General features: G+C 50.5%; 1 protein-coding gene across 1 annotated transcript in view; it reads left to right on the top strand.

The window, feature by feature from the left end:
• Nucleotides 1-15,103, top strand: part of LOC105021080 (protein WWC2) — a 36,552-nt gene that overhangs the window by 11,653 nt on the left and 9,796 nt on the right. Inside the window, exons 3-15 of the mRNA XM_013140691.4 lie at nt 4,584-4,699; nt 4,820-4,907; nt 5,232-5,308; nt 5,645-5,724; nt 6,671-6,800; nt 6,972-7,097; nt 8,994-9,067; nt 10,691-10,933; nt 11,643-11,732; nt 11,895-12,544; nt 13,032-13,143; nt 14,042-14,125; nt 14,467-14,553. Coding sequence (XP_012996145.2) covers nt 4,584-4,699; nt 4,820-4,907; nt 5,232-5,308; nt 5,645-5,724; nt 6,671-6,800; nt 6,972-7,097; nt 8,994-9,067; nt 10,691-10,933; nt 11,643-11,732; nt 11,895-12,544; nt 13,032-13,143; nt 14,042-14,125; nt 14,467-14,553 — 1,957 coding nt within the window. The remainder of the gene's footprint in view (nt 1-4,583; nt 4,700-4,819; nt 4,908-5,231; nt 5,309-5,644; nt 5,725-6,670; nt 6,801-6,971; nt 7,098-8,993; nt 9,068-10,690; nt 10,934-11,642; nt 11,733-11,894; nt 12,545-13,031; nt 13,144-14,041; nt 14,126-14,466; nt 14,554-15,103) is intronic.

Genomic DNA, 15,103 nt, shown 5'->3' with positions numbered 1-15,103 from the left:
CACAGCCTCTCACACACGGTACACAAACACGCACACAGCCTCTCACACACGGTACACAAACACGCACACACACACACACAGCCTCTCACACACGGTACACAAACACGCACACACACACACACAGCCTCTCACACACGGTACACAAACACGCACACAGCCTCTCACACACGGTACACAAACACACACACACACAGCCTCTCACACACGGTACACACACACACACACAGCCTCTCACACACGGTACACACACACACACACACACACACAGCCTCTCACACACGGTACACAAACACACACACACAGCCTCTCACACACGGTACACACACACACACACACAGCCTCTCACACACGGTACACACACACACACACACAGCCTCTCACACACGGTACACACACACACACACACAGCCTCTCACACACGGTACACACACACACACACACAGCCTCTCACACACGGTACACAAACACACACACACAGCCTCTCACACACGGTACACACACACACACACAGCCTCTCACACACGGTACACAAACACACACACACAGCCTCTCACACACGGTACACAAACACACACACACAGCCTCTCACACACGGTACACAAACACACACACACAGCCTCTCACACACGGTACACAAACACACACACACAGCCTCTCACACACGGTACACAAACACACACACACAGCCTCTCACACACGGTACACACACACACACACACAGCCTCTCACACACGGTACACAAACACACACACACAGCCTCTCACACACGGTACACAAACACACGCACACAGCCTCTCACACACGGTACACAAACACACGCACACAGCCTCTCACACACGGTACACAAACACACGCACACAGCCTCTCACACACGGTACACAAACACGCACACACACACACACAGCCTCTCACACACGGTACACAAACACGCACACACACACACACAGCCTCTCACACACGGTACACAAACACGCACACAGCCTCTCACACACGGTACACAAACACACACACACACACACACAGCCTCTCACACACGGTACACACACACACACACAGCCTCTCACACACGGTACACACACACACACACACACACACAGCCTCTCACACACGGTACACACACACACACACAGCCTCTCACACACGGTACACACACACACACACAGCCTCTCACACACGGTACACACACACACACACACACACAGCCTCTCACACACGGTACACACACACACACACACACACACAGCCTCTCACACACGGTACACACACACACACACAGCCTCTCACACACGGTACACACACACACACACACACACACAGCCTCTCACACACACACACGCACACACACACACACAGCCTCTCACACACGGTACACAAACACGCACACACACACACACAGCCTCTCACACACGGTACACAAACACGCACACACGCACACAGCCTCTCACACACGGTACACAAACACACACACACACACACAGCCTCTCACACACGGTACACACACACACACACAGCCTCTCACACACGGTACACACACACACACACAGCCTCTCACACACGGTACACACACACACACACACAGCCTCTCACACACGGTACACACACACACACACACAGCCTCTCACACACGGTACACACACACACACACACAGCCTCTCACACACGGTACACACACACACACACACAGCCTCTCACACACGGTACACAAACACACACACAGCCTCTCACACACGGTACACACACACACACACACACGGTACACACACACACACACACGGTACACACACACACACACTGCCTCACACACACGGTACACACACACACACACACAGCCTCTCACACACGGTACACACACACACACACACAGCCTCTCACACACGGTACACACACACACACACAGCCTCTCACACACGGTACACACACACACACACACACAGCCTCTCACACACGGTACACACACACACACACAGCCTCTCACACACGGTACACACACACACACACACAGCCTCTCACACACGGTACACACACACACACACACAGCCTCTCACACACGGTACACACACACACACACACAGCCTCTCACACACGGTACACAAACACACACACAGCCTCTCACACACGGTACACACACACACACACAGCCTCTCACACACGGTACACACACACACACACACACGGTACACACACACACACACACGGTACACACACACACACACTGCCTCACACACACGGTACACACACACACACACACAGCCTCTCACACACGGTACACACACACACACACACAGCCTCTCACACACGGTACACACACACACACACAGCCTCTCACACACGGTACACACACACACACACACACAGCCTCTCACACACGGTACACACACACACACACAGCCTCTCACACACGGTACACACACACACACACACACACAGCCTCTCACACACGGTACACACACGCACACACACACACACAGCCTCTCACACACGGTACACAAACACGCACACACACACACACAGCCTCTCACACACGGTACACAAACACGCACACACGCACACAGCCTCTCACACACGGTACACAAACACACACACACACACACAGCCTCTCACACACGGTACACAACACACACACACACACACAGCCTCTCACACACGGTACACACACACACACACAGCCTCTCACACACGGTACACACACACACACACAGCCTCTCACACACGGTACACACACACACACACACAGCCTCTCACACACGGTACACACACACACACACACAGCCTCTCACACACGGTACACACACACACACACACAGCCTCTCACACACGGTACACACACACACACACACACAGCCTCTCACACACGGTACACACACACACACACACAGCCTCTCACACACGGTACACACACACACACACACAGCCTCTCACACACGGTACACAAACACACACACAGCCTCTCACACACGGTACACAAACACACACACAGCCTCTCACACACGGTACACACACACACACACACACGGTACACACACACACACACACGGTACACACACACACACACTGCCTCACACACACGGTACACACACACACACACACAGCCTCACACACACGGTACACACACACACACACACACACAGCCTCTCACACACGGTACACACACACACACACAGCCTCTCACACACGGTACACACACACACACAGCCTCTCACACACGGTACACACACACACACAGCCTCTCACACACGGTACACACACACACACACACACACAGCCTCTCACACACACACACACAGCCTCACACACACGGTACACACACACACACACTGCCTCACACACACGGTACACACACACACACACACAGCCTCTCACACACGGTACACACACACACACACAGCCTCTCACACACGGTACACACACACACACACACACACACACACACAGCCTCTCACACACACACACACAGCCTCTCACACACGGTACACACACACCCACACAGCCTCTCACACACGGTACACACACACACACACACACACACAGCCTCTCACACACACACACACACAGCCTCTCACACACGGTACACACACACACACACACACACACACACACAGCCTCTCACACACGGTACACACACACACACACACACAGCCTCTCACACACGGTACACACACACACACACAGCCTCTCACACACGGTACACACACACACACACACACAGCCTCTCACACACGGTACACACACACACACACACACACACAGCCTCTCACACACGGTACACACACACACACACACACACACACAGCCTCTCACACACAAACACACACACACACACACACACAGCCTCTCACACACGGTACACACACACACACACAGCCTCTCACACACGGTACACACACACGCACACACACAATGCCTGCCAGAGTGAAATCCGGTTATTCCTCATGGCAGCCAGTCTCTGCATTGCTGACATGCTTAGTGTTTCTCAGCAGGGGGCCGGGCTCTCACTTCAGGCACTTGTTATTCACTCTGTGTCCGCTTCCCCAATGGTGTGCCCTATTCCCTACCTAGTGCACTACTTTAGACCCGATCCCTGTAGGCCCTAAACTACACTACATGGGGAATGGCATTTGTAAGACTCACATTTTCACTTTGTCACCAGAAAGAGGTCTTCTGATGAATGTAATTGCAATGCATTCCCCATAGGGGCCAGAGTAGAGAAACGGGATATTTAATTACAATAGCTTACAACTTTCAAAGTGGCACGAGAAAAAGCCTGACATGCATTGACGTTACAAATGTTTCAAGTTATTGGTGTACTGACTGCTTAGTTTATTTAAGTGATAAGGCACAAGGGGGAGTGGTGCATTGGCAATACACCACGGCTAAGAGCTGTAAGATTGTACCAATGAAATTGCAGCATACAGTCATACCCGTGTGGTGCGGTGTCATACCCGTGTGGTGCGGTGTCATACCCGTGTGGTGCGGTGTCATACCCGTGTGGTGCGGTGTCATTCCCGTACACCGCCACAGTGTTCATCATGATGGTTTTCTATGGGAGTCGCTGTCATTGATGACACTGGCCCTTCCCCAACCAGAGTGTACCCAGCTGGAGGACCCCAGGGCGGAATGGAGGAAGGAGCAGGAGAGGATGCTGAAGGAGTACCTCACTGTGGCGCAGGATGCCCTGGTGACCCAGAAGGAGCTGTACCAGGTGGGTGGGTGGATGAACATATGGAGAAAAGGGTGGATGAGTTAACGGATGTGTAAACAGTCAAATGGAAGGGTGGATGAATGTGAAGGAACTAGACTTGTTTCCATCGTGACCCTGCAGGTCAAAGAGCAGCGGCTGGCCCTGGCCCTAGACCAGTATACACGTCTCAACGACGCCTACAAGGACAAGTCAAGCTCCCGCACCAGCCGTGAGTATCCCCCCCCCCACCCCTCCGAACCCGGGTCCAAAGCCGTTCTTCCATTTACACCCGGGACCTGCCCTTTCTTGTGGAGGGTTTCATGTTTAAGGGGTCCCGCAGGCACAGAGAAGAAATCCCATCGATCGCTCTGTTGTGATCAATGAGAGTGCGGCCATCTTTGTGGTCAGTATTCGATACTGGTTATGCCGTTTTCAACCAAAACTTTTGTTCCACACAACGCCTAATTAGTCGATGTTGACATATAAGCTCCCACACACACACACACATCCACTCTGTGGCCATTTACTGTCCCACTGGCTCTCTCTCCTCCAGTGTTCTCTGGGTCTTCGTCCAGCACCAAGTATGACCCCGACATCCTCAAGGCGGAGATCTCCACCACCAAAGTCAGGGTAAGACACCCCCCACCCCTCTTGCATCACTCTCCACCTCTCCCCCCTCTGCTTCTCTTCCTAACTCACCTTGCTTTCTCTCTCTCTCTCTCTCTCTCACTCCACCTCTCTTTTTCTTTCTCTATTCATTTAATTTCTATTTATTGGCGTGGGGCTTTATTGGCATGGGAAACACGTTTAAATTTCCTAAGCAAGTGTATAATAATAATAATATTAAGTATTATTATTACTATTATTATTATTAAACCACATCTCTTCCTGTCCTCCTAAATTAAAAGTGTATTTCTGTGTGTAAGCTAAGGTCTTAACAGTTGTTGGTATATGTTCCTATTCTAGGTCAACAAGCTGAAGAGGGAACTCTCCCAGATGAAACAGGAGCTCCTTTACAAAGAACAGGGCTTTGAGACCTTGCAGCAGTACGGCACATTTTTATATTGCACACACATGTATGCAGGCACATCTCATCCCAGCCACTATGGTACACAAAGCAGTATTCAACACCTGATAGAGTGGTTTCAGACTGGGAAGAGGAGCCTCCTGGGTAATTACAGTCACAGAGGTTTAGAGATTAATGATACACACTTTCACTGCGGCTTGTGTGCGTGCGTGCGTGTGTTCAGAGATAGGCCCCCACACAATCTGATTTACACCTGTGTGTTTCTGTTGGGATTTTACGGTCCCAAGTTTTGTGTGTCTGCTGGACTCTATAGCGCCAGGGGGCGGTCGTAAAAAAAAAACGACCGAAATAAACTAACTGTTTCATTAGGGATTGCAATGATCTGTTTCCTCTTTCAGACGCAGCTGCTAACGGAACAGTCATAACAATCTGCTAATAAGAATTCTCATTGTTCAGGAGTGTTAAAAACCAATGTTAAAATGGCGTGATCAGGGATGGGGAGGGAGAGAAACAGATTATGAGAGGATGAAGGGAGGGGCAGAGGGAGGCGGGAGAGGAGGAGAGATGGAATGTGAAAGGTGGGAGGGAGAAGGAGGAGTGGGGAGAGAGCGAGAGGTTATGTTGCTCACATGGCAGCCTCTGGGTTAAGCCCTTGTCCAAAGGAACCGCTTTTTATTGCAATAATTGAAACAATGAGGTATTGTCTGGTGGTGTGTACACACACACACACACACACACACACACACACTGCAAGTTAGGTAGGTTAGCAACTCTGCACGGCAGGTTATGTCGTTTTGGCCTTTACACTTAAAAGGACATGCTCATCCTTCATAAAGGCACGTCGGCCGATGCCTGTGTGTTTCCAGCAGCTACAGACTGCTTTCCATTCAACGTTACATGCCCTGAAAGCTCCTCTCCATCCAGCCTCAGAGTGCCAAGTTGTTCTCTCTTTGATGTGTTGTCAGGATCGACCAAAAACTGTGCGGCGAGCAGAGCGGCTACCGCCTCAAAGAGGCCAAGGCAATCGTAATGGAGCTCAAGTCCCTCCGCAAGGCCATCAGCTCCGGGGAGAAGGAGAAACAGGACCTAATGCAGGTACGTGCGCGTGGCTTTGTGCGCGTTAAACAGAAAAACGCTTGTCGCCATCATCGGTCAGATTCCTCCGCGCCAAACTAAACACTGTTGGTCGTAAAGCAGAAGCTTGATTTGCCTTTCCTTTGGGCCTTCATGATTACAACCCTGAATATTCTCCTGGCACTACCCTAGTCGCTGGCTAAACTAAAGGAGAGGTTCCACGCGGAACACATCGGCCACTCTGAACCAGACCTACGGAACCCAGGGGGCTCCAGACAGAGGCTAGAAGCCGGCTCTCAGACCGATGTCTCCGGAGAGGTAAAAGCCTCACCTGTGTCTCCCCCTCTCTGTGTCTCCGTCTCTCTGTGTCTCCGTCGTTCTGGCCTTTGTTTTTCCCTTGCTCTGTCTCACTTTTCCCTTTTCTCCCAATTTGCTCTAGGCATCTCTCTTACATGTAAGTTGTGCTTTCCATCCCTGTCTTGCTCCCCGCTCTCTCACTAAACAATGTCTGCCCACTCTTCTCTCTTTCTCTCCCTCACTCACATGTCTCTTCTGTCTTATTAAAATGCCTGCGTGTGTTTCTGAGAGGAATGCCCCCCCCTCCCCTCTTTGGGCCATCCCTAGTTGGACTGGATTCCTTTGCACATAAACACACACACACACACACACTCACTCAGAGAGGATTCCTCTGGTTCCTAGAAGCTGTTGATAGAGGCCCGGTCGGTCTGACTGCACTAAGGGTACAGAGCCAGAGCTACTTACAACAGTGGGGCTTTTCTCCCTCCGTCCCTCCCCACACACACACACACACATATATATATATATACACACACACACACACACACACACACACAGACCTGCTCTCAGGCTCACCGATGGAATGCTAAATGGAGGGGGGGAGGGTCTGGAACGATATTATACCCGGTCACTTCAACTTGAAGAGGCAGGTAGATGCAATGTTTTTTTGTTGTTGCTAGAAACGTGAGGGAATATGATGGTTGAGGCTGCTCCAATGTGAATTGGTGGGGGGGAGATTTGTCTTTTATTATTTCTTTATTACGATGTGCAGTTTTTTTGCTAGAGACAGAAGGGAAAGGTAGTGGAGAGAGTTGCTGAAAAGCAGTGGGCTAGATTAAAACCCATGCTGTAGTAGTGTGTGTGTATATACACCAGACGCAGCAAAGAGCAGTGGGCTAGATTAAAACCCATGCTGTAGTAGTGTGTGTGTATATACACCAGACGCAGCAAAGAGCAGTGGGCTAGATTAAAACCCATGCTGTAGTAGTGTATATACACCAGACGCAGCAAATACCAGTGGGCTAGATTAAAACCCATGCTGTAATAGTGTATATACACCAGACGCCGCAAAGAGCAGTGGGCTAGATTAAAACCCATGCTGTAATAGTGTGTATACACCAGACGCAGCAAAGAGCAGTGGGCTAGATTAAAACCCATGCTGTAATAGTGTGTATACACCAGACGCAGCAAAGAGCAGTGGGCTAGATTAAAACCCATGCTGTAATAGTGTATATACACCTGACGCAGCAAAGAGCAGTGGGCTAGATTAAAACCCATGCTGTAGTAGTGTGTATATACACCAGACGCCGCAAAGAGCAGTGGGCTAGATTAAAACCCATGCTGTAGTAGTGTATATACACCAGACGCAGCAAAGAGCAGTGGGCTAGATTAAAACCCATGCTGTAGTAGTGTGTATACACCAGACGCAGCAAAGAGCAGTGGGCTAGATTAAAACCCATGCTGTAATAGTGTATATACACCAGACGCAGCAAAGAGCAGTGGGCTAGATTAAAACCCATGCTGTAGTAGTGTATATACACCCGACGCTGCAAAGAGCAGTGGGCTAGATTAAAAACCATGCTGTAGTAGTGTGTATATACACCAGACGCAGCAAAGAGCAGTGGGCTAGATTAAAACCCATGCTGTAGTAGTGTGTATATACACCCGATGCTGCAAAGAGCAGTGGGCTAGATTAAAACCCATGCTGTAGTAGTGTGTATATACACCAGACGCTGCAAAGAGCAGTGGGCTAGATTAAAACCCATGCTGTAGTAGTGTGTATATACACCAGACGCAGCAAAGCGCATTGAACCACTTTATGAGCCTGTATTTGTTTTATTTTTAACACAAAACCACTCTCTACCCCGCCCTCTCTCTATATCCCACTCCTTTCCCCACCTTTTCTCTGTGTTTTAGGGTGGTTTAAGGAGTAGGTCATCCTTGGCTGAGAAGGTCAGACTGAGTCTCCAGTATGAAGAGGCCAAAAGAAGGTAATCTCAATCTTTTGCTCAGTCTTTCTCTTTTTTTAGTGCCCGCATTCCTTATGTTAATATGCTGTACATATCACCTGACGGCAGAACGGTACCCAATTAAACCCAAAGAGCATTGAGGGAGAGGGCCTGTGTTAGTGTAGACCTGTTCTTGATTTAGTGTAGTCTTAAATATCTTAAAATACCTTGAAGTTTTAGTAGCATTTGTGTCATTTGAATGATTAAGTCTTGTTACTGTCAAGATGACAAATAGTGAGCTATTGTAGTGAACATGCCCTGGCATTTTAGTCACGTTCTAGTCAAATGAAATGTATTACCTCATTAAGGTTAATGATTGGAAACCTGGGAAGCATGAATGACTGCAGGGAATCAAATTAACGGAAGTGCCACCCACCAAATAACTATCAACATTACCTGCCCCTTTTTATTGTAAAAAATACTCTCTTTCTTTACCTACTGAGTTAAACAAAAAAATGCAATACCATTTTGACATTCGTCCTATAATCTCATCCCCATACCAGGCTCTATTTGCCCTCAGAATTTGACATAAGGAGCTGCTTGCTGAACGAGAGTACATCCATTTTAAATGTATGTGATGGAAGCGTGAGCACAGGCCAGCGGTGCAGGCTTTGCTGTTGCACGGCTTCTAATTGCAACAGAGAACAAATAGCGCGGCTTCACTCAACTGTGTCTGTAGTCAAGTCATGCACCCTGTGCCACGGGTTTCAGTCCATTTTATGGAAAGAGATAATAACAAAGGAGCTGATCGCGCTGAAATCTCTTTCTAAAAACCTCATGTCCACTAACATTAGTTTAGACTATTTTATCTCTTTTTGTCAAAAAAAATATTTAATCAGTAATGGTCTCATCATTTGCCACTGATATGGGTGTTCAAATAAACTTTTCAGCACAAATATATTGGCAAACTTAAGTTGTCTGTAAGGCATTTTAGCTTGTTTCTTAATTAACATGGCCCTGAAGTCACTTTAGCATTGACCTTAGGTTGTACTCACTTTAGAGCTTGGGTCTTAGGTCACTTTAGCTTGTGTCGTTAAGTTGCTTTAATCACTAAAGTATGGTCTTTAAGTCGCACTGACCATAATTCCCTTTACCGAGTCCCATCTGAGCACACTGAGATCAGAGCAGTATGTCCACCCATTAAAAGACTACACACACACACACACACACACACACACACACACGCCGTGATCTGGCTGTTCGCCGGTTTCACACAGTCATGTAATCTGTCACCACGGTGGCCGAGCCAATACAAGGCCCAGTTCAAGGCCCAGTTCAAGGCCCGGCCAATAAAACGCAGGTAAATCCTTCCCTTCTGGACATTGGGGCTTTGAAGCGTTGTGTAATCCACCGCTGTGTAGAACAGGTGTTTTCTTGCGAGAGCCGGAGAAGCAACAGTAGGACTTTTTTGTCGTGCCCTCATCCCCTCCCCCTCATCCGTTCTGAGATGCAGCCTGGCAGCTGGATCTTGTCCCATAAGTGTGTGTCTGTGTGCGCAAGGATAAATAAATGAAAGACTTTTCACTGTGTTCCTGTATGAGCAGGTTTGCTTATATAGGGGTCAAAATATAGAGCTCCCCTAACCTCTCCTTTCTCTCTCGCCAGCATGGCCAACGTCCAGGTGGAGCTGGCCAAGTTGGAGAGCGAGGCTTGGCCTGGGGCAGTGGACGTGGAGCGGGAACGCCTCCTCCTGGTGTCGGAGAAAGAGGAGCTCCTCAAGGAGCTGCAGTTCATATCCCTCCGGCAGCGCACCCCGCAAGACCTGCAGCGTCTGGAGGCCCAGAGGCTGCAGCTGGAGCAGGAGCTGCAGGCTGTCAGGAACACTCCCAGCCACGCCCTGGCCCAGAGGTGAGACGCAGCGGCGAACGGCCGACCTCCCGATTCCCCGGCAGGTGCCTGAACCCGGGAGTTAGTTGACCGGTTCTCTGTGTTTCAGTCGGTTGAGTCATGATAAGACGTTCGATCCAGCCGTGTTGTCACATTAGATAACCGTAAATGTCTTGAACACGGTCAGGTTACCGTTTACTTTTTAGTTCATGAATGTCGCCGGCAATCCAAAGGGTGAAAAACATATGGTGCCTTTTATTGCTATTCATTAGGACACTAATTGTTGCATACACTCACCAGACAGACCACACACACACACACAACAGCAATTGTGTTGTAATTTTGTTTTGTAAACAAGAGGATTTCACGATAACGTCACATTATGAAGCAGAGCACCGCTTGTAATTAGGAACGTGGCGGTTGTTTGGGTTGTAATAACACAGACAGACACTCACACTACATTTGAAGACCTATAATTGTCCTGATGTGATTAGGCTCACTGTAATTGCTCAATAAATGAAGACTGTCATTATGGAGGATTCGATAACATTGTCAGCCATTGTTGAACAGAGGACAGATTTTCCCACCAGCGTACTTTGTGTTTGACATTTTTTTGACCCACGCTCCACCGAGGGCAGGAGACCTGGGTACAGACAGGCGTGGTTGGTCCCGGGCGTGGAGATTTTCCCCTAGTTATGAATGAAGGAACTCAAAATGGATGTCTCGCCAGGTTGAAGGTGCAGGAGAGGCGTTGGGTATTGGTGCAGAGGCTGGAGGAGTCGACCCGACTGACAACACTGCTCCACTCTCAACTCAAGAGGTGTGTGTGTGTGTGTGTGTGTGTGTGTGTGTGTACACTTCCCTCTGGTACACCTATATTAACAGAAACATGAAGTGTTCCCTCCAAACCCACATGCCCCCAGATGTAGAGTGGAGGTGTGTGTGCCTGCCTGCCTAACATGTTCTCCCCTCTCTGCTCCAGTCTGTCAGCCAGTACCCTGTCCGTTTCCTCGGGGAGCAGCCTGGGTTCCCTGGCCTCCAGCCGAGGTTCCCTCAACGCCTCCTCCCGGGGATCCCTGAACTCGCTGTCCTCCGGAGACCTCTACTACACCCCGGCAGAACCCCCGTCCCCCCTCGACCTGGACTACCAGTGCAAACTGGACCTGCTCCTCCAGGAGCCCCTGACCCCATCTGGGTTGACCTCCTCCGGGGTGACCTACAGGCGCGGCGACCCCCCCGGACCCATCACCACCATCCACGAGCACGAGGTGCCCGGCGCGGACCCGAACGGGGAGCGACGCCCCCACGGCGCCGGCGACCCGGTCCCGCCGCTCGCCTCCGCGTCCTCCAAGCCGTCCAAGTCGGTGACGTCGCTCTCGTCGAGGTCGTCGCTGTCCTCTCTCTCACCCCCGGGCTCGCCTCTGGCCCTGGAAGGGATGGGCGCGTTCCCTCCGGCCGGCCCGCAGGACTTCGGGGCGGACGACGTCGGGCTGGTGGCGTCGGACTTCGCGGGCCTCGGCCTCTACGACGGCCGCGGCGGGTTCGAGCCGGAGACGGGGGAGAGGGACGGTGGAGGAGGGCGGGGGAAAGACGGGAGAGGGGTGCCGGCTCCCCTCAGAGAGAGTATTACAGGTGAGAGATGTCTTCCCTTCACTGGGTCATGCCTCGTTCTGTGTGGTGCAACAGTGCCCCCTAGTCACTCAAAACGGAGTTGCCGTATGTATTTAATGAGAATATAATTCATCAATAAGGCCTGAGGGGTGTGGTTTATTACCAATATACCATGGCGAAGGGATGTTTTTAGGCACCGTGCCGGGCAGAGCGCCTGGATACAGCCTGAAGCCTTAGTATAATTACTTTTACCTCTATTAAAAACCCCTGGACAACATCATTAGAACAGTGAAAATGAATGTTTTGTCAGGGGCGTGGTATAAAGTCTCATATTTCGCATATATCGGTCAATGAGCATTCAGGAATTCGACCCCCCCACCCCCCAATGGACAACCTCTTTGTCGAGCCCCCACCCTGCGAATATCGCCCGGGGAGCTGCGTTTGAGTAGTCCTTCCTGTCTAACGTCTTCTGTTCCTACCGTGCTGCCGGGGTCATCGCGGCGGTCAGACGTGGACCTCCAGAGGACGGCCGAGGACAAGCCGGCCTGTGTGTCGGCGGCCGTTTCCGACGAGTCTGTTGCTGGGGATAGCGGGGTGTACGAGGCTTCGAATGTCAAGCGGTAGGTGACCCCCCCCCCCCCCCCCATCCCTGTCAGCTCTCTTTGCCTCTCTCCATCTCCCCCTTTATCAGGAGGTTTGGTGTTATCGGGCCACTCAAGGGATCAATCCTGGCCTTTTAACCTCCTCTTCTCCACCTTCCCATCTTTTTTTTACCGTTCATCTGAACGCCTGCCATGTCTTACACACGCTCACACAAAATTTGTCTCATGTGTAAACCTGGTTGGAGGCGGAGGTAAATCTAATCTTTAATGACTGAATGGAATTGTGCGTGCGTGCGTGTGTAACGTAAGAGAGGTCTGAGACGCGACCACACAGGACTGTGTTTGCCCAGTTTGTTTCCTCCTAATTAGAGTGCACAGAAACCATCGCCCAGTTTGTCTGTTCTTGATTAGGACGGGCCTCATTGATGTCTGTTTTTCCCGCTAAAACAGTTCCTACGGTGAAAGCCTTTCATCATCTTGTCCCCTGAAGTGGTGGATTGACGATAATCCCTTCAGCCAGTCTGGCCTGGACTCCTATATCTGCCTCTTCTCCGCTCGCTCCCTCGCTAGCTCCTGCCCTCGCTCCCCTTTTTCTTTCCTCCTTTATCTCTCTCTTCATCTTTCCTTCTCCCGTGCTCTTGCCGTCACCTGCGCTGTTGCACGCGCCTCCCTGTCTCTCGCTCTGCCCTTCTGTCTCCCCCTCCCTCTCTTATCTGTTGCCCTGCCTCCCCTCCCTCCCTCAGCCTTACTTCCTCCTCCCCCTCCTTTGCTTCTCCCATTGATTTGATTTAATCAGATTTCTTTTTTTCTGCTCCGTCCCTGCGCTTTGATTTATGTTCCGGTCCTTCCCATTGGTTAATTGGTAATAATGGGAGGGACAGATAAGAGGAAGTGTGTGTTTGCGCGTGTCCTGTAGGTCGACGGAGGCTGACGAAGCGCTGGTGTACATGGAGGATGAGCTGGTTCTTCCTGAGACAGCCCAGGTTCAGATCGGCCTGAAGTAAGAGCACACTGACACACACGCTCTGACCCAGGAAGCCACGTGTCCTATTGCCTAGCCATTTACCTTACCCTAAACATAACCTAACCACGCTAAGCTAACTGCTTTAATTTAACCCAGCCATAATGCTTAATCCTAAACCTGAAGGTATCCCCAATTCTGACATCATGCCCAGAACCTGAGCTAGGTATCGAATTTTCCCTAGTGGTCAGTTATATATTTTTTAGTTTTTCTATCTTAGTGGAGTACACTAATGTGGCTCACACACACTGTTACGTTAAGCATACCCCTGCACACCGCGCCGTGTGACTCATTGAAGACTGTTGTGTGGTTGTCTCCAGATACGACGCTGCCAACTCCAGTTTCGTCATGGTGATCATGCAGCTCCAGAACCCTGCCGCCCTTCTGGTCCCCATCACCACCAGAGTGTAAGTGCCCATTCAGCCGGTCGGCCATTTTATATAGCCCCTCTGACATCGGTGTTTGTCGCACAATGCTTCCACATGCTCAGCCGAAAACCCCACCCCCGTTGTACAAAATAATACTTTGAGCAACTTTTGGTGAAACCCCCCCCCCCCCCCCCCCCCCCCCCCCCCAATTGGGGATTTCATCAAGTAAGTGGGGGGGACAAAAGCATAGACTGGTCCTCCCCTTAATATACTAGTGGGGTGGTAGAGTCCCAATATAGTTCAGCTCAGATGACTACTTTGGCCATATATATACACCGATCAGCCGTAACATTATGACCACTGACAGGTGAAGTGAATAACTGATAATGTGATAATCTCGTTATCATGGCACCTGTCATATTAGGCAGCAAGTGAACATTCTGTCCTCAAAGTTTGTTTTCGAAGCAGGAAAAATGGGCAAGCGTAAGGATCTGAGCAACTTTGACAAGGGCCAAAGTGTGATGGCTAGATGACTGGGTCAGAGCATCTCCAAAATTGCCGCCCTTGTGGGGTGTTCCTGCTCTGCTGT

The sequence above is a fragment of the Esox lucius genome, chromosome 25 (genome assembly GCF_011004845.1).
Source record: "Esox lucius isolate fEsoLuc1 chromosome 25, fEsoLuc1.pri, whole genome shotgun sequence".
Classification (NCBI taxonomy): domain Eukaryota; kingdom Metazoa; phylum Chordata; class Actinopteri; order Esociformes; family Esocidae; genus Esox; species Esox lucius.
The sequence above is the reverse complement of the archived record's forward strand: the minus strand, read 5'-3'. Positions and strand labels throughout refer to the sequence as shown.